Source organism: Nerophis lumbriciformis, linkage group LG31 (genome assembly GCF_033978685.3).
Source record: "Nerophis lumbriciformis linkage group LG31, RoL_Nlum_v2.1, whole genome shotgun sequence".
NCBI lineage: Eukaryota > Metazoa > Chordata > Actinopteri > Syngnathiformes > Syngnathidae > Nerophis > Nerophis lumbriciformis.
The window spans coordinates 17,992,501-18,012,679 of record NC_084578.2 but is presented as its reverse complement, the minus strand read 5'-3'; the positions used below and the strand labels follow the sequence as shown (position 1 = coordinate 18,012,679).

General features: G+C 39.6%; 1 protein-coding gene across 2 annotated transcripts in view; it reads left to right on the top strand.

Annotated features, from left to right (window-relative positions):
* Positions 1 to 20,179, top strand: part of lrp1bb (low density lipoprotein receptor-related protein 1Bb) — a 1,021,613-nt gene that overhangs the window by 751,635 nt on the left and 249,799 nt on the right. For both annotated transcript variants that reach the window (XM_072912020.1, XM_061926507.1), the window contains 4 exons: positions 834 to 1,026; positions 4,594 to 4,719; positions 6,335 to 6,463; positions 6,604 to 6,723. In XM_072912020.1, the coding sequence (XP_072768121.1) occupies positions 834 to 1,026; positions 4,594 to 4,719; positions 6,335 to 6,463; positions 6,604 to 6,723 (568 nt within the window). The remainder of the gene's footprint in view (positions 1 to 833; positions 1,027 to 4,593; positions 4,720 to 6,334; positions 6,464 to 6,603; positions 6,724 to 20,179) is intronic.

Genomic DNA, 20,179 nt, shown 5'->3' with positions numbered 1-20,179 from the left:
AAGGACAAGTGGTAGAAAATGAATTATTAATCTACTTGTTCATTTACTGTTAATATCTGCTTACTTTCTCTTTTAACATGTTCTGTCTACACTTCTGTTAAAATGTAATAATCACTTATTCTTCTGTTGTTTGATACTTTACATTAGTTTTGGATGATACCACAAATGTGGGGTGTCAATCCGATACCAAGTAGTTACAGGATCATACAATGGTCATATTGAAAGTCCTCATATGTCCAGGGACATATATACTGAGTTTATAAACATAATATACATTTTAAAAAAACAAAAAAAGATGTTGTGATGCCCAAAAATATCGATGTAATCATAGTATCGACTAGATACGCTACTGTACTTGGTATCATTACAGTGGATGTTAGGTGTAGATCCACCAGTGGCGTTTGTTTACATTTTGACGCCGGTGAGCTACGGTGTGTAGTGAAACATGTTTAGCTATTCCTCGTCCTGCAGGCCCTTTTCAGAGGCCGTATAGCACCGAATATGATTCATTAGTATCGCGGTACTATACTAATACCGGTATACCGTACAACCCTACACTCTACATAGCAACTCCACATAGCACATTGGCACAAAACACATTTAAAGATATTTAACACTCTACTGCCATCTGGCGGCTATAGTGGATAGTGCAACCCCCCTCAATTTGTCACGTTTCATGTGTCAGGTAAACCGCAACGAATGGGGCCCATTCAAATCCCCTTCCTACTGCATATAAAAATGATGCTTACACTCCTGAGACATGAAATGCCATTGATACACATTGCACGTTTCACAAAACTCCTAATGTAAGTGCTTGGCTCTACTACTTCCAGGTCATTGTGAAGTCAGACCAAGGGAATTTCTATGGACTGGCCATCTATGCAGACTTCATCTTCTGGTCGGACTGGGCCCGCAGATCAGTACTGCGGGCTAACAAATACACGGGTGGTGACATGAAGGTACTCCGAGCAGACATACCCCACCAGCCCATGGGAATTATTGCCGTTGCCAATGATACCAACAACTGTGAGTATTTCAACACCAATCTTTGTGTTTATTGACTGGATTTTCGGGTGTGTATTAATGGTTTGTACATTGAGTATAAGCGGAAGCCCACGGGTCCCCACCCAATCAGGGCCCCCCGGTTTTGAGGGCGGAATGCAAATGATTGGTGTTAATAGCAGTCAACAGACAGCTCAGCTTCGTGTAGCGATTGTGTACGGTACTCTCTCTATCTCAGCTGCGTTGTTTTTCTTACCGTACCAAGCGAGGCATGAACGCAGTTCGCCAGTGTGAGAGGCAAGCGTGCTGCCTACTGAGCTAAAAGCACAATCTCTTAGATTCTCAGCACTATTCTTGAAGATGACTGGCCTCTGTTGCACTCGCACGGATGCAAAGGAGATGTAATCATGAACATTTGTTTTGAATGGAGGATATTTTTTTTGCTGTTCTGTTGAGTAAAGTCCAGAACAGTCCCAAAACCCACTCAGCCCCAGGGTGCCCCTTTAGGTTAAGGTGGCCCTGAGTACAAATACACATATAATATATTTGTTAATACAGTATGTTATTAATGCATCAGTTTAAGACAGGGGTCGGCAACCCGCGGCTCTAGAGCCGCATCGGCTCTTTAGCGCCGCCCTAGTGGCTCTCTGGAGCTTTTTAAAAAATGTATGAAAAATGGAAAAAGATGAGAGGAAAAAAATCTATTTTTTGTTTTAATATGGTTTCTGTAGGAGGACAAACATGACACAAGCCTCCCTAATTGTTAGAAAGCACACTGTTTATATTAAACATGCTTCACTGATTCGAGTATTTGGCGAGCGCCGTTTTGTCCTACTAATTTCGGCGGTCCTTGAACTCACCTTAGTTTGTTTGCATGTATAACTTTCTCTGACTTTCTAGGACATGTTTTATGCCACTTCTTTTTCTGTCTCATTTTGTCCACCAAACTTTTAACGTTGTGCATGAAAGGTGAGTTTTGTTGATGTTATTGACTTGTCTGGAGTGCTAATCAGACATATTTGGTCACTGCATGACTGCAAGCTAATCGATGCTAACATGCTATTTAGGCTAGCTGTATGTACATATTGCATCATTATGCCTCATTTGTAGCTATATTTGAGGTCATTTAGTTTACTTTAAGTCCTCTTAATTCAATTTATATCTCATGACACACTATCTGTATGTAATATGGCTTTTCATTTTTTGCGGCTCCAGACAGATGTGTTTTTGTATTTTTGGTCCAATATGGCTCTTTCAACATTTTGGGTTGCCGACCTCTGGTTTAAGACAAAATACACATCCAAATGAAATTACCTTGACATCTTTTGTACTGAATACTAATCTTTGTTAGTAATAAATCTTGTACTAAAGGACAAATGAGAGGAAATTAATGTGTGAGATTCCAAATGTGTATTAGAATCTTCACAAATAAATTTGGACTTTTTCACTTTACTGCTGGTCATACTATAAGACTGACTTTTTCTTTACAAAAAAATAATAAAAACACATAGATTTACTAATACTTATACTTGATAACAATAGTATCCATATTTCCCACATTTAATCATCAATGTAGGATAAAAAAGGTGCGGTGTGAGTGTCTTACAGAGTGCATAGAAATATTTGTCTTCCTGTATAGAAATACCCACATTATGACCTGCGAAATGTCATAGTTTTTCATTTTAGTCATTATTTTGTTAACGTCTTATGACATTTTTTTGTTTAGAATAGCCTGGCAATAAATCAAGAAACACACAGCTGGTTTACATGTCCAGCCGAGCATATAGTCATATAGTCTTTTTTTTCATGAATAAAATATACAGCGCTTGATGATAAACACCCAGTCTATATGCGTGTCTGTAAACTCTTGCAATTGACCCTGCTTACCTTAATAAAAATACTAATGTGTGATATAAAATATGTATGCAGTGTCAACACGGTTATTTATAAGAGCATAACTGACAGAAGTACAGATTTAAGACATATGTGTTACGTGTGTACGGGAGAAGAAGACGTCGTCAACTCTATATTTATTATATAACAATATTAATAAACAAGGGAATGGAGTTTGTGTAATAATCCAAAATGTTTGTGGTGTGTGACTATGTGTAGAGATTAGCTGTAGTGTGTTACCGGTAGCGTTGAGCGAGGTGCGGAAGTCCAAGGGGGCAAGACAAGCTCCGAGGTCCGTGAGCAGGCGTGAGGTCGAGGGCAGGAGAGAGGCGTCAAAGTCCGTGTCCAGGCGGGAGGTCGAAATCCAAGAGGCAGCTAGGTAACCAGAGGGAATACGGGGGGACGAGACACACAGCTCGTAACGTGGGAACAGGGGAAATGCTGCTAGAATGACAAGGGACATGAGACAAAATGAACACGGAGGGGGAGTAAACACAGAGAGAGAGAGAGAGCATAGAGCTTGATACGAGTTTGGCTTACTGTACGAAACAGGAAACTACGTTCTGGCCCCGAACGCAGGTTTGCACTGGCTTAAGAAGGCACGGAAGCTAATCAGCGACAGGTGTGTAGATTGCTGATTGAGCCGATTGAATGCAGCCGCCTGCTGCAGCCGGAGTGGCGCGTGCCTGGCGCGCTCTTGGAGGTGCGCCGAGCGCAACACACAGATGAATGAGCACTGGGGTGCGCCCGGGCCGTGACAATATGTCATGGTCTTACTATAGATCAGTGGTTCTTAACATGGGTTCGATCGAACCCTAGGGGTTCGGTCCAGTCAGGCTCAGGGGTTCGGTGGAGGTCAAGACACACCCGACTCATCGTGTAAATAAAAACTTCTCCCTATCGGCGTATTACAGATACGGCAACAGCAGAAGTCACACTGATTTGCAGGTGTGTAATTTGTCGTGAGTTTATGCACTGTGTTGGTTTTGTTCTTTAAACAAGGTGATGTTCATGCACGGTTCATTTTGTGCACCAGTAAAAAAACATGGTAACTTTTTAGTATGGGGAACATATTCACCATTAATTAGTTGCTTATTAACATGCAAATTAGTAACATATTGGCTCTTACTAGTCATTATTAAGTACTTATTAATGCTTTATTCGACATGGCTTTATTATAACCCTAACCCTCTAACCCTGGCCCTAACCCTCTAACCGTAACCCTAACTCTAACCAAATAACTCTAAATTAAGTCTTTGTTACTTAGAATATGTTCCCCATACTAAAGTGTTTCCAAATACATATAACTTTGTCTTGAATTTGAAAAAAAACATTTTATTTTTCACTAAAGAAGGGTTCGGTGAATGCGCATATGAAACTGGTGGGGTTCGGTACCTCCAACAAGGTTAAGAACCACTGCTATAGATCATTGAGTAATAATTGTAGTATACCTACTACTAGAAAGAATTGTCATGAAATGCTCGGCACTTGCTAAAAAACAAAAACCTTTGTAGTAATTATCTGCATAAAATAAAAAGTTCATTTTTGGTATTAGTAGGGAAATCCACTATGAAAGTAAGGATGGATCTTTACTTATGGAAAAAGATAGCAACAAGATGTGACTTTCAGTGAATGATGTGTGAAAAATGTGTGGTGGATTCTCTGATGCTTGCAACACTGCTTTGATTATTTTTGAAGGTGAGCTGTCACCGTGTCGACATATGAACGGAGGCTGTGGGGATCTCTGTATTCTGACCGCCCAAGGGAGGGTCAATTGCACTTGCCGTGGAGAACGCCTCCTCTTAGATGACAACAGATGTGTGTGTAAGTGAGATTCAATTATGCGAAGGCCACAACTGCTAACCCATTAAGTATTTGCACAACCGGATATTGAGTTGAATTGTACTTGTTATGGATTAGCCTATTTTAAAGTACGGGTGTTGTCGATTTATAACTTAGTTTTGGCCTTATTTCAAAATTATATATACTATATATATATATATATATATATATTTATATATATATATATATATATATAAATACAGTCATGGTCAAAAGTTTACATACACTTGTTGTAAAGAACATGTTGTCATGGTTGTCTTGACTTTCCAATCATTTCTACAACTCTTTTTTTTTTGTGATAGAGTGATTGGAGCACATACTTCTTGGTCACAAAAAACATTCATGAAGTTTGGTTAATTTATGAATTTATTATGGGTCTACTGAAAATGTGACCAAATCTGCTGGGTCAAAAGTATACATACAGCAATGTTAATATTTGGTTACATGTCCCTTGGCAAGTTGCACTGCAATAAGGCGCTTTTGGTAGCCATCCACAAGCTTCTGGCAAGCTTCTGGTTGAATTTTTTTACCACTCCTCTTGACAAAATTGGTGCAGTTCAGCTCAGTTTGTTGGTTTTTTGACATGGACTTGTTTCTTCAGCATTGTCCACACATATAAGAGTTGTAGAAATTATTGGAAACTCAACACAGCCATGAATGTCAACTTTTGACCACGACTGTATGTATATATATATATATATATATATATATATATATATATATATATATATATATATACAGTATGTAGATATATATATATATATATATATATATATATATATATATATATATATATATATATATATATATATATATACAGTATGTAGATATATATATATATATATATATATATATATATATATATATATATATATATATATATATACAGTATGTAGATATATATATATATATATATATATATATATATATATATATATATATATATATATATATATATATATCTTACAAGAAATAAAATACAATTTCTGGTTGTGTTACTCGTAATGACTACCTATTAAAGAGGACCTATAATTAAGTTAGTCTTTTCTGATGTTTTAATGTAATTTATAATTGTTGGATCCTTGTGTTACATGTACATATATGTGTGTGAGTATATGTATATATATATATATATATATATATATATATATATATATATATATATATATGTATATATATATATATATACATATATATACATACATACATACACACATATATATATATATTTATATACATACATACATATAGTCACATTATATGTGTATACATATATATGTGTGTGTGAGTATATATATATATATATATATATATATATATATATATATATATATATATATATATATATATATATATATATATATTTACATACATATACTCACACACATATATGTATGTGTGTGAGTATATCTATTACATTGTATCATATAATAAGGGTAGTTTTAAAATTAAAATAATCACCCAAAAGGGACAAGCGGTATAACATGGATGGATGGATATATATATATATATATATATATATATATATATATATATCTGATCTACAATGACATATTTTCTTCCATTGTTGAGCATCTCTCTTGTTCGTTTCCTGCAGCGAAAAAATCATCCTGCAACATCCACAGCGAGTTTGAGTGTGGAAATGGAGAGTGCATTCGCTACGAGCTTACCTGTGATGCAATCGCACATTGCAAGGATAAATCAGATGAAAAGATGCAATACTGCGGTAAGAAATACTACAGCAACGCTGTTCTCTTACCAGATTGGGACGTAAAGGAGAAAAGTGCTGTTTTGGTCCACAATTTGCATGCCTTGATTGTCTAGATGTGATTGTTTACTTTTACTTGTAACTTTTAATGTGCCCAGACAACAGGAACTGCCGCAAGGGTTTCAGGCCCTGCTACAACCAACGATGTGTGGCTCACAGTCATTTCTGTGACGGGATTGATGACTGTGGGGATAACTCTGACGAAGCTTTCTGTGGCAGTGAGTCAAGGCCCTTTGATATCATCTTTTAACTGCCCTGCCTCAGAGGGCGTGATCCAGACACATTAATGTTTATATTAATACTACCCACAAGCCCACATGCTGCGCTGAGCCTTTCTCTTTGTAATGACTCCCAAGATTACAGACGATGCACAAAAGACATGGCCCATAATCCTCCCTAAAAGTCCTGCTAGGACAACTTCATCTTTACTACTTAATGTTCGGACCCATATGTGCTGAAATAGTCAGGATGGCACTATTTTGTTTATTTTAGCACTGTTCCAATAGGCAAAAAACTACCGTATTTTTCGGACTATAAGTCGCAGTTTTTTTCATAGTTTGGCCGGGGGTGCGGCTTATACTCAGGAGCGACTTATGTGTGAAATTATTAACACATTACCGTAAAATATCAAATAATATTATTTAGCTCATTCACGTAAGAGACTAGACGTATAAGATTTCATGGGTTTTTATTGATTAGGAGTGACAGATTGTTTGGTAAACGTATAGCATGTTCTATATGTTATAGTTATTTGAATGACTCTTACCATAATATGTTACGTTAACATACCAGGCACGTTCTCAGTTGGTTATTTATGCGTCATATAATGTACACTTATTCAGCCTGTTGTTCACTATTCTTTATTTATTTTAAATTGCCTTTCAAATGTCTATTCTTGGTGTTGGGTTTTATCAAATAAATTTCCCCCAAAAATACGACTTATCCCCCGGAGCGACTTATATATGTTTTTTTTCGTCTTTATTATGCATTTTCGGCCGGTGCGATTTATAATCCGGAGCGATTTATACTCCGAAAAATACGGTAAGCGTCGGTTGAGGTGGGCGGGGTTTGGTAGTGGGGGTGTATAATGTAGCCCGGAAAAGTGAGGGCTGCATGGGATTCTGGGTATTTGTTCTGTTGTGTTTATGTTGTGTTAAGGCGCAGATGTTCTCCCGAAATGTGTTTGTCATTCTTGTTTGGTGTGGGTTCACAGTGTGGCGCATTATTAGTAAGTGTTAAAGTTTTTTATACCGCCACCGTCAGTGTAACCTGTGTGGTTGTTGACCAAGTATGCCTTGCTGCCACTTACGTGAGCAAGCAGAAGGCCTATACATGTGGCTGGGTCGTCACGCTGCTTGTAGTGGGCGCTAAATGCTGTACCATCACGGTAGGTTCGAGAGAATACTTGCCTTGAAATTTGTAATCTGTCGGAAAAATCGGGGGGGTTGACAAGTGTGATGCTGTCAAGCGCTATTCATATAAAACTTGCGGGCCGCACTAATATTCAATTTTCATATTAAAAAGATGTGGGCCGCGTATCTGAGACCCCTGGTTTATACATAGCACAAAGCAAAAAAATACTTTGTATGCAGTGTTATTTCATTTTAAATTTCAAAAGATTTTTGTGGCTCCCATTGTCTTCTTTAATTTGTGAAACTGGTCAAAATGGCTCTTTGACTGGTAAAGGTTGCCGACCCCTGTCTTAAGGCATTCATGTGTGATTTCCACAAGTGTTTGTACAGACGGAAAGAGAAACATGTCATGTCTGGATTACTCGCCTCCATCTTTCCAGTGGTTACCTCCGAGTTACGAAACCGCTTTATTATGAAGCTGGCTGTGGCGCGTTCTTTCTGACGTCACTCCCTGTGTGGGGCGCGGTCTTTCTGGCGTCACTTCTTCTCCGAACTCAGTTTGTAAACGATCAATGAGTCCATACAAAACTAAGAGCCGGAGATTCAAGAAATACACGGCGCACTTCGCCGTGTAAAACAATTGTCCGAGGAGGGGGACCTTAAACGATAGATTAGTGTGGCTTAAACGGGGCTTAGGCTAAATAATTGTTTGTTTAAGGAGTTATCCGGCTTAGTGTAGACATAGCCTGAGAGAGGGAGGACTGCTCTATGATGGGAGGTGAGGTTTAGTTTCCAGAACTGAGTAGGGGGCCAGGGGGAGGAAGAGAGGGAAGTGAGCTCAGCTTCCTGACAGCTGAGTGGATAATACTGTTGGTTAGTCTGGTGGAGCTGACTCGGACGCTCTGGTACCGTTTACCAGACGACAGGAGGCTGAAGAGTCAATGTGATGGATGGTTGGGGTCACTCACAATGCCGGAAGGCTGTGCGGGTGAAGTGGGTGTTGTATATTTAGTTCACTATGTGTTGCACGGTCTTGCGCTTGTGAGCGGTGCAGTTCCCGTACCACATAGTGATGCAGCTAGTCAAAATACTCTCAATGGTGCCCCTTTAGAAGGAGCACGATTGGTTTTGGGGCTCTTGCCTGCGAGGAAGTAGAGTCACTGCTGTCCTTGGCCAGTGATGCAGTGTTTATTGACCAGGAGAAGTCCTCACTGATGTGCCCGCCCAGAAATTTAGCATAGTCATTGATAATGAGCAGTTAATGCATGTGGCATTTCCAAAAGTCCACAACAATTTCCTTTGTCTCGCCCACGTTTATTCGGAGATTGTTGTCTCTGCACCACGTGGTCAGGTGGTTGACCTCCTTCCTGTTGTTTGTTTCATCATTGTTTAAAAGGACACCCACTACAGTTGTGTCATCTACAAACTTAACAATCCGATTGCTGCTGAAGGTTGTTGTGCAGTCATAGGTTAGCAGGGTGAAGTGCAGGGGTCAAGATGACCCATACACAATCATTCTGAAAGACACAACAACAGATGGATTTTTTTTTAATGCATTCTAAATATTAAATAAAAGTCCGTTTACAACGGAGCCAAAGGGGCTCCATTATTCTGCCCATAAAATCCGATAAATAAGCAATTAAAAAAGCGCCAACAATACTCAATTTACATTTCGTGACTTGAATATTAAGCAAGTATTGGTGGTATTGTTATTATAAGCGCTAACGCAGTCAAACTGTTTATAGCGGCGACGTAATCCCTTCTGTTTGTCCCTATGTTTACATCATCGAGTGATCTGCTGTTTCCTCGCTTCCCTGCTCCCTGTAAGTTTTTTATTCTAGATCATAAATCACGCCTCTCACCTGGAAAGTAGATGGCTAAGAATTAGGTATGTAAGCACACATGATTGTGCGTGCTGCTGGTCCACTAATAGTACTAACCTTTATCAGTTATTTTTACTACTTTTCATTAATTACTAGTTTCTTTGTAACTGTTTTTATATTGTTTTACTTTATTTTTTATTCAAGAAAATGTTTTTAATTTATTTATCTTATTTTATAAAAAAAATTTAAAAGTACCTTATCTTCACCATACCTGGTTGTCCAAATTAGGCATAATAATGTGTTAATTCCACGACTGCATATATCGGTTGATATCGGTATCGGTTGATATCGGTATCGGTAATTAAAGAGTTGGACAATATCGGAATATGGATATCGGCAAAAAGCCATCATCGGACATCCCTACTAAGAATATAATCCAATAAATTGGGAAAATTAGGCCGCCATTAAGGACCTGGAACTGGAGAGAACGACAAAAGGCGCTGATTGTTTTTAAAAGACAGTTTTCTCTGGCATGTAATTTATGAGTGCAGCAATCTTCGCTTGTTGCTAGAGTAGTCACAAGCAAAGAGGAACAGGCAGGAGGGTGGGGTAAATAAAAAAACACAATTTTGTATGTCTCTGATCATCATAGTAAATACAAATGTTTACGCCAGCAAGCATACAAAGTAGAGATATAGAAATATATAATACAAAAACCTATCCAGTTAATAAGTGTCAGGATGTTTTTAAAGAGGACACTAAATACATGACATGAAGCCAGCACATCCCGGAGACACTGGTGGAAAAAACCCTCTAAACACCCGTATTTTGACACATTTTTTTTGTATACACAACGGAATTAATACATAGTACAAAATAATATGTGTATGTTTTGTTACAATAGTTATACAATAATAAACGTCCAAATACATCAATTGCCACAACACCATTGACTTGCAAATCAGCAATTAAAAATAATTCACTGCATAGTTTGTACTAGCAGTAAATAGTCGATGCCGTTCACCAAAATAGCAATCTTTTTGTATGTCTCTGATATGATCATACACACTAAATAATGTTGGGTTAAAAAAATAACTCAATTATATCCCAACTGCTGGTTCAGAAAAGGACAAAGCCTTTATTTGAGTTATTTTTTTCAACCCAACTTGTGCGTTTAATTTAACCAAAAAGTTGAGTTATGATAATTTAATGTTGGGTTATTCCCCGCCAAACTATTGGGTTGAATTATTTAACCCAAAAGTTGAGTTATGCTAACTCAATGTTGGGTGATTGTAAATTATGTTAATTAGAATAATCCATCGTAAAAATATCTTCAAGAAAGAAGTAACTTTTTTTATAAAAAAAATAAAAAGCCTTTTACCCAAAAATGCGTTACTCGTTGAAAAACTACCTAAACTAATACCCTTATAACCCAAAAAATGGATTGCTATTCATAAAAATAACTCCAAAATTTAACCCAACATTAGCAACTCATAAATTGGGTTATCTAAATAACCCAGTATTTTTTTAGTGTGTAATAACCAGAAGTGTCATTTAAAAACATCACAACATTACCAACAACACCAAACAGCCGTGGCAAGTTGCAGTTAACGGTTCGATCCGGAGCTTGAAAGCTACTATCTCGTCTATGTAGCATTCTCTTCTTCAATATACATTGCCAAAACAAGCTAAAATGACCACATTCGCCCCCTCATGTATGGGAGGCACACAGCCTATGGCCAACATTAGTTAGAGCATGGAAACAGGGAATTCACATGTAGGTGTGAAAATAGAAGAAAACCAAATTATTATATACTAGTGCTTGGTCCATGCACTAAATTAGTCTGATTTCTCAGATAATTTCCACAAGTCATGGAAACACCTTAATCTGATGGTGTTTGGCTTCTGAAACGTCGTATTAACACACCTAGATTATGCAGTGAAAACCAGTTCTCTCGAGTGGGTATGTGCTGCCTGAGGGGACCCTTGGTATCGTGCATGGGCCAGTCTCAAAGCGACAAATATAACCTGGAAGATCTCATTCAATCAAAATATACAGTTTACGTAACAAATGGACTGAAGAGCAGATGTATTATTGCTTCACAAAATAAAATAACAGAACATTTTGAAGTGCATTGAATGGAGAAAAAAAGAGAAACAGAGATTTTTTTAAAAAGGTAGCTAAGGAAATGGAAAATTCCGGCTTCCTTCTGACTCCAGAACCAATACGAGTGAGATCATAGAAGCAGGTATATTACAAACTGATAAGCAATCACTCAGTACACAACAATAGCAACACTGATCTGAAGGAAAAGTATTTTCCTTCAGATTTAAACTCCTTCCATCAATCCACTGAGCTTATTGAATGTACTCCGAAACATTCGAAAGTTTTCTTTCCATTCTCCGTCCAAAAATTCCTTAAAAACAACTCTGCCTAGACCAGCATGATTGAAATCTCCAGCCAGGATGATGAATCATTCTGAGTGTGCTGTCTGCGCCTCACTGATAGTCTGATAGACCACAAAGTGCTTCGTTTCTGTTTGTAATGGTGGGGGTATATAAACAGCGACCAAAATAATGGCTGTAAATTCCTTTGGCATATTGAAAGTCGGCACTTTACGATCATACACACCAGTTGAACAGTGTTTTCGTACTACTACGACATCTAGCGTCACTAATGTAAACAAAGACTCCGCTGCCTCTGGTCTTTTCCCTTTCACGTGAGGTAGGTAGGTAGGTCTTTATTGTCATTTCACAAATGCAACAAAACTTTGTTTTCAGCACAAACCCGTTCAAGATTAGACAAACAAATAGTCTACAGTGTTACAGAACAGGAACTCTGATGGGTCGCCACAAAGCACCCCGTAAAAGATGGGAAACAGGTAAACGCTGGGGAGAGGATCGAGACTGGGCTCCTAAGGGGGCCCAGTCTGGAGTGGGGAAAAAACTCCATAGCAAAGCACATATACATATTACAACATACAACTCGAGACTTGCAACAGAAGGAGGGAGTGGGGCTACGGTGGCAGGCTGCAGCTCTTCAGGCGCTGCCCAGCTGTCCATCACCCCTAAGGGATTCGTGTCAAGGGCGTTGGATGGGGGGTGGGGTATGTGTGTGTGGTGTATATTTATTGTGGGTGCATGTGTGTGTGTAAGCCTACCGCGTGTCTCTGTTCTGCGGGCTTGGTGTTGTTGCTGCCGCCAGTGAGTCCAAAGTCAACAACAACAGGTGTGTTCCCATGAGAGACAAGAAAGGAGTTTGTTGTGTCTTCGCCGCACTGTCCTTCGGGAAAGTCTCGAAGCCAGGGAAACAATCCAAGTTAGAATGTTTTGTATGCGAGTGAAAATAAAATTTGTTTTTCACTCTAAATTGTCTATGACTGGTCCTCAAATTCATCCTGCAGGGCAGACAGTCCGATGTTATCCAAAACACAAAGTGTCCACAGTTCTGCCTGCATCCTCCAGTCATTTGTGGCAGCTTTGGGGTACTTTGAAGACTGCCAGCAACTTCCAATTTGTCGACAAACCAGAGCAACGCTTACTCCAATCAGCAGACGTCCTGTTGTCATAATTCCGAATAGGTGGATATCGTCACGTCTTCGAATTAAAGGGTCGCCAGGCACGCGGCACTCCTTCTTCTCATAATAGTCCCTCGTGTGTCCAGCAACAACCGCTCTGTCAAGACAAGCAGGTTCCCCCAAACCCAAGATCTTGTCAATTTCGTTGAGGACAGATAATTAGTTCCAATATTTAGATTTGGAGAGCAGTGCAAAAAGAGGCAACAAGAAAGTTAAGACAAGACAAGACAAAGAAGCAAGCAGGAGAGATAAGGTAGAGGGAAGGGGAGCGCATACTTGCCAACCTTGAGACCTCCGATTTCGGGAGGTGGAGGGTGGGGGGGCGTGGTTGGGGGTGGGGCGGGGGCGTGGCTAAGAGGGGAGGAGTATATTTACATATATATGTTTATTTGATTATATATATATATATATATATATATATAAATAAAAAGAAATACTTGAATTTCAGTGTTCATTTATTTACACATATACACACACATAACACTCATCTACTCTTTGTTGAGTTAAGGGTTGAATTGTCCATCCTTGTTCTATACTCTGTCACTATTTTTCTAACCATGCTGAACACCCTCTCTGATGATGCATTGCTGTGTGGCACGCACAAAAGTGCTTTCATCAAATGCACTAGAGTCTGGAATCTTCTATCTCTCCCTAGCATGGCCCAAAACCGGTCAATCTTTGCTTCCTGAGGAAGATATTCACTGTCAAACACTTGGTACTCCACTACTTCTTCCCGGAGGCTATCCAGGTCCAATCGTAGCTGCGGCTTGGAACTTACAAGCGTATTTGTTCATCATACTCGTCGGTGGCGGCGGCGCCACGGCTGTATCTTCCTCGTTCCTGCTTCTTCTCCTTGTTGTGTGCGCAGTTGTGCACTGCACTCTCTAAAAGCCCTAGATGTTATTGTCACATATGCATGTACAGTAGATGGCAGTATTGTCCTGTTTAAGAGTGTCACAACATTGCTGTTTACGGCAGACGAACTGCTTTACAGTAGACGAAAACGTGACTGCTGTTGTTGTGTGTTGTTACCGCGCTGGGAGGACGTTAATGAAACTGCCTAATAATAAACTGCACATAAGAAACCAAGAACTCGCCCTCGATCATTCTACAGTTATAACGTGATTGGGCAGGCACGCTGTTTATATTGTGGGAAAGCGGACGTGAAAACAGGCTCACTCAGGTCCGCATGGACCTGGAGGAGGCGTGGCCTCCAGCTCCGCCTGAATTTCGGGAGATTTTCGGAAGAAAATGTGTCCCGGGAGGTTTTTGGGAGATGCGCTGAATTTCGGGAGTCTCCCGGAAAGTCCGGGAGGGTTGGCAAGTATGGGGGAGCGTCCGCCCTCGATGAGTGCCAGTGAGGAAAAAAAAGTTGATCAAGTTGTACGGCGGAGTCTAGGATGTTGTCACTTAGCCATGATTGCGTAAATACAAAAACACTTGTACAATCACTTGTATGTAATCCATTTTATTTTCTGTTAATCAGGAGAATGTTTGGGAGAGCCGGACGATTTGTGTTAAAAGTTAAGTTAAGTTAAAGTACCCATGATTGTCACACACACACTAGGTGTGGCAAAATTATCCTCTGCATTTGACCCATCACCCTTGATCCGCCCCTGGGAGGTGAGGGGAGCAGTGAGCAGCAGCGGTGGTCGCGCCCGGGAATAATTTTTGGTGATTTAACCCCCAATTCCAAACCTTGATGCTGAGTGCCAAGCAGGGAGGTAATGGGTCCCATTTTTATAGACTTTGGTATGACTCGGCCGGGGTTTGAACTCACGACCTACCGATCTCAGGGCGGACGCTCTAACCACAAGAGCTAGCCTAAGTCGCATATCTTTGCGTTTGCCTTTTTTATGCTTTCTTTCGCACTATTTGCAGCGTCTCTTATCCGGGAGGGAGACAGCAGACGAGCCCGCTGTGGGGGATGGCAGGCGAAGTAATCCGAGTAATCCAACCGCCAGTGTTGTTTCTTTCCGCGCTGTGTCTACATATCTGTTGTTGTTGTTGTTGTTGTTGTTGTCGTGTGCACTTGTTCCGAGGTGCAACACAAACTGACAACTATACGAGCGTCCATGCAAACTTCCAAGCAAACTTTCATTATACAACATGTAGAAAACTACGAAAACACTGTTTTATTTGGACATAGTTGGGCCGCCGTTGTTGTAGAACTGTGTGAGCTATTGATTGGAAGCAGTGAGCAACTTTCTCTTTAAAAAGAGCGCACTGCAACTACTGTAGTTCTGGAGCAAATATTTTGGTAAGGGCTCTTTTATCTGGTCTCTATAGTACATTGGATCAATGTTAACATGTGTTCACAATTTGTGAAGGATTTACAATTTTATACATATATATATATATATATATATATATATATATATATATATATATATATATATATCCATCCATTTTCTACCGCTTATTCCCTTTTGGGGTCGCGGGGGGCGCTGTATATATATATATATATATATATATATATATATATATATATATATATATATATATATATATATATATATATCACTGACGTACGGTGAGGTTGATGGCTGGTGAGGCACTGACTTCATCACAGTCAGATTTACAAACATATGAACCCTAAAGAGTATCTTATTCACCATTTGATTGGCAGCATTTAACGGGTTATGTTTAAAAGCTCACACCAGCATTCTTCCCTGCTTGGCACTCAGCATCAAGGGTTGGAATTGGGGGTTAAATCACCAAAAATGATTCCCGGGCGCGGCGCCGCTGCTGCCCACTGCTACCCTCACCTCCCAGGGGGTGAAGAAGAGGATGGGTCAAATGCAGAGGACAAATTTCACCACACCTAGTGTGTGTGACAATCATTGGTACTTTAACTTAACTTTAACTTTACACATACAAACTGTAGCACACAAAAACGCACATTTAATTGAAAAAACGTTATTATGGTCTTACCTTTACTTATAAGTGCGGGAACAGTGGTGTTCGTGTTGGAGGAGTTGTGAATGAATGAAATATGAAATCTGTGCTGCAGTCTGCAGGTGTACCTAATGTTGTGTCCCTGCAGTCGTTCACGGCTCCTCCGGCGCGAGCATTGTTGTTTTTGCACTTTTTGGCTTCTTGTTAAGTGACTTTTTTTGGGTGGATTCGGTCTTGCAAGTGGAGGGTTTGGGTGTGGGCTTTGGTTGATGTGGCGCTCCCGTCGGGGGGTGCATTCTGCGGCGGGGGTGCATTAACCGGCACCAGGAGGCGGGATTACTGCGAGCCTCACACAGTGCGTCTTCGCAGCAGTTTTATGATTGCTCAGCACAAGAAATACGTTACACACATACAGTTGTTGACAAAATACACTGTACATTATATACCTCAGCTAACTAAACTATGAAAATGTATAATATAGTTCATATAGCAATATGGTCTCACTGCACAACAGGCCAGCAGTTAGCCGAGTCCGCAATCCATGTTGAGGCACAACTGACTGACGTGCCTCAACTGGCTGATGATCACCGCACCGTCTCTTCTCAGTATTTGAACGGCAAATGTGAAAATTCAGCGATTTTGAATAAAAATAATCTAAAACTGGTGAAGTTAAATGGAAAATAACTTTATAGTATAATCACTGGATACATATAACAATTTAATAAATGTTTTTTCTTTTTAAATTTTTTTTCTTTCCATGATTGCAGGTGAGGCCCTTTATATATATATATATATATATATATATATATATATATATATATATATATATATATATATATGCATATATATATATATATATATATATATATATATATATATATATATATATATATATATATATATATATATATAAATAAATATATGTATATATATATATATATATATATATATATATATATATATATATATATATATATATATATATATATATATATATATATATATATGCACAGTATTCTCCGGACCAAAGGGCACACTGAAATATAAGGTGCACTGGTCTATATTTGATCATTTTTCATATATAAGGTGCACCGGATTAAAGGGTGCAGTAAAGGACTCATATTATCATTATTTTTTTCTAAATGGAACACATTTCCTTGTGGTCGACATAACATGTAATGGTGGTTCTTTGGTCAAAATATTGCATAGATTATGTTTTACAGATCATCTTCAAGCCGCTTTCTGACATTCGCTTCCGGATGCGCCGTTTTGTGGGCGGTCTTATTTACGTGGCTCACCTTCAGCAGCGTCTTCTCCTTGTAATCTTTGTTGTACCTGTGTAGCGTGTTCCTTGGGTGAATAATGGAGACTCACTATACCGGTATGTTTTAGCGCTTTCGTGGCGAGTTTACTGACAGATATAAGTTAGAACTTTACACTACTTTATATTAGAAATGGCAACAGCGAAGGACGAATGCCACATGACAAAAAGATAGAGTAAAAGAAGAAGCTTATAGACTACAAAGGCGGACGCACGTAATTTTTCAGGATTTATGCAGATCCCAAATACAGATCAGCAGGTACCAGAAGTTAAGAAAAGTTGCTTTTGCATATTATTGCAAAACAAAACGCCAAATAATATGTCTAACCTTATACACACACCACAATAATACTCGTATATTGAAGCACATCAAACGGTGCAGCCTACACTTATCTCTTATGTTTGACTGCCATCTACTGGTCACACTTATCATTACACCATGTACCAAATAAAAATTGCTTCGAGGTGCGTAAGCTCAACCAAACTTATTCCTTACATTACTTACATCTATAGGGCGGCATGGCGTAGTGGGTAGAGCAACTGTGCCAGAAACCTGAGGGTTGCAGGTTCGCTCCCCGCCTCTTACCATCCAAAAATCGCTGCCGTTGTGTCCTTGGGCGGGACACTTCACCCTTTGCCCCCGGTGCCACTCACACCGGTGAATTGAATGATGAATGATAGGTGGTGGTCGGAGGGGCCGTTGCCGCAAATTGCAGCCACGCTTCCGTCAGTCTACCCCAGGGCAACTGTGGCTATGAAAGTAGCTTACCACCACCAGGTGTGAATGAATGATGGGTTCTACATGTAAAGCGACTTTGGGTACTTAGAAAAGCGCTATATAAATTCCAGGTATTATTATTATTATATATGTACTTGGAAGACTGTCAAAGACGATGGTAAACAACAAGTTTCATCCCCCTGCCACCCAACAACCATGCACTTACTTTAATGAAAAGACTACGTCCACAGTGCAACCAGTGCAGGGCTGAGGTGACCTATCGTATACACCAGGGTTTTTCAACCAAGGAGTTTGCCGCAAGATACAGTCTGGTGTGCCGTGGGAGTTTATCTAATTTCATCTATTTGGGTTAAAAATATTTTTTGCAAACCAGGAATTATAGTCTGCAAATGATGTGTTGTTGTTGAGTGTCTGTGATGTCTCGAGCTCGGCAGAGTAACCGTGTAATACTCTTCCATATCAGTAGGTGGCAGCCGGTAGCTAATTGCTTTGTAGATCTCGGAAACAGCGGGAGGCGTGCAGGTAAAAAGGTGTCTAATGCTTCAATCAAAAATAAACAAAAGGTGAGTGCCCTTAAGAAAAGGCATTGAAGCTTAGGAAAGGCTATGCAGAACGAAACTAAAACTGAACTGGCTACAAAGTAAACAAAAACCGGACAGCAAAGACTTACTGTGGAGCAAAGACTTAATGTGGAGCAAAGACGGCGTCCACCGGGTTATAAGGCGCACTGTCGAGTTTTGAGGGAAATAAATGATTTTAAGTGCGCCTTATAGTCCAGAAAATACGGTATATAGAAAATATAATACAATTCTAGTCAGCCAAAATATTCACAACCCTCCTGCAGTACCTCAACAGCAAGTAAATGTATTGACGAACTCACCATCATAGTGAACTTTTTCCTATCAAATTAGCAATCTGATTATTCAGAGAGTTTGGTAAAGCCTGCTAGAGCTTGGGTTCCACTAAGGGTGTGACAGAGAGGTGGCTGCATCAGCTGTGTAAATAGTGGGACATAATTCCAGCGTGACAGTCTTACCCGTCTGTCGAGGGGATCATAAACAAAAAAGATGAAACGAGGACATTCAAAGTTTTGATTATATAAGGGTGCTTGTGTTCTTCCTCTTCATTTTCTGTATTTTAAAACGATTATATTTACAAGTAAAATGATCAATTGCGGTCATTTTCCCAACGGGTAGAATTACAGTTTCAAATTGTAAATATTGTAAAAGCACAACTCACGGTGATAGTGCTCATTGAGAGAAGCAGCTCGTGCACTAATCGCTAGCCAGCCTGAACACTAACATGAATGCAAGACAAAAACGACGTCTTACGAAAATCTAAACTCGTATAAAACATTGCTGTCTGAGCAACTGAGCTATTTAATTGTACACATTGGACCGACAGAATCTGCCGACACTACCGGTTGATCGCGAAAATATTAGAAAAAAATAAGTTATTAATATGACATCAGTGACATCAGAGTCTGAGTGAATAACAGACCCTCCAACAGGCACGCATTTTAACCCCTAAACGCGCCTGCATGCCTCGCCTCTCTCTTCAGCCTCACATCCGCCGCTCATGACACCGCGGTCACAACCCCGAGCAAGGCCGGACACTTCACCCACTTGTCTCGCATACGCGCATTTCATGACGTGCACAAAAATCATCGAGCTGCAACAATGCATTAAGGCTGACTGTTGCCAAGCATCGCATATTTTCGAGCATCTTCCTGCAAGCGAGGACTTGCATTTTGGGGACGCATCACTACAAAGGCGCCCACACTTTCTGGGCAGCAGTCAACCGGCTTCCTCTCTCCGGCAATGCGGTACTCTGCTGGAAGTTCTTCATCTGTGACCCGTGACTTGTTTCTCATTGGCCCGAGGCACATTACAAAAAAAAAAAAAACACCAGCAAAAATTTGGAAAATAGCAAACATGTACAGTGAGAAAAAAAACTAAATCGG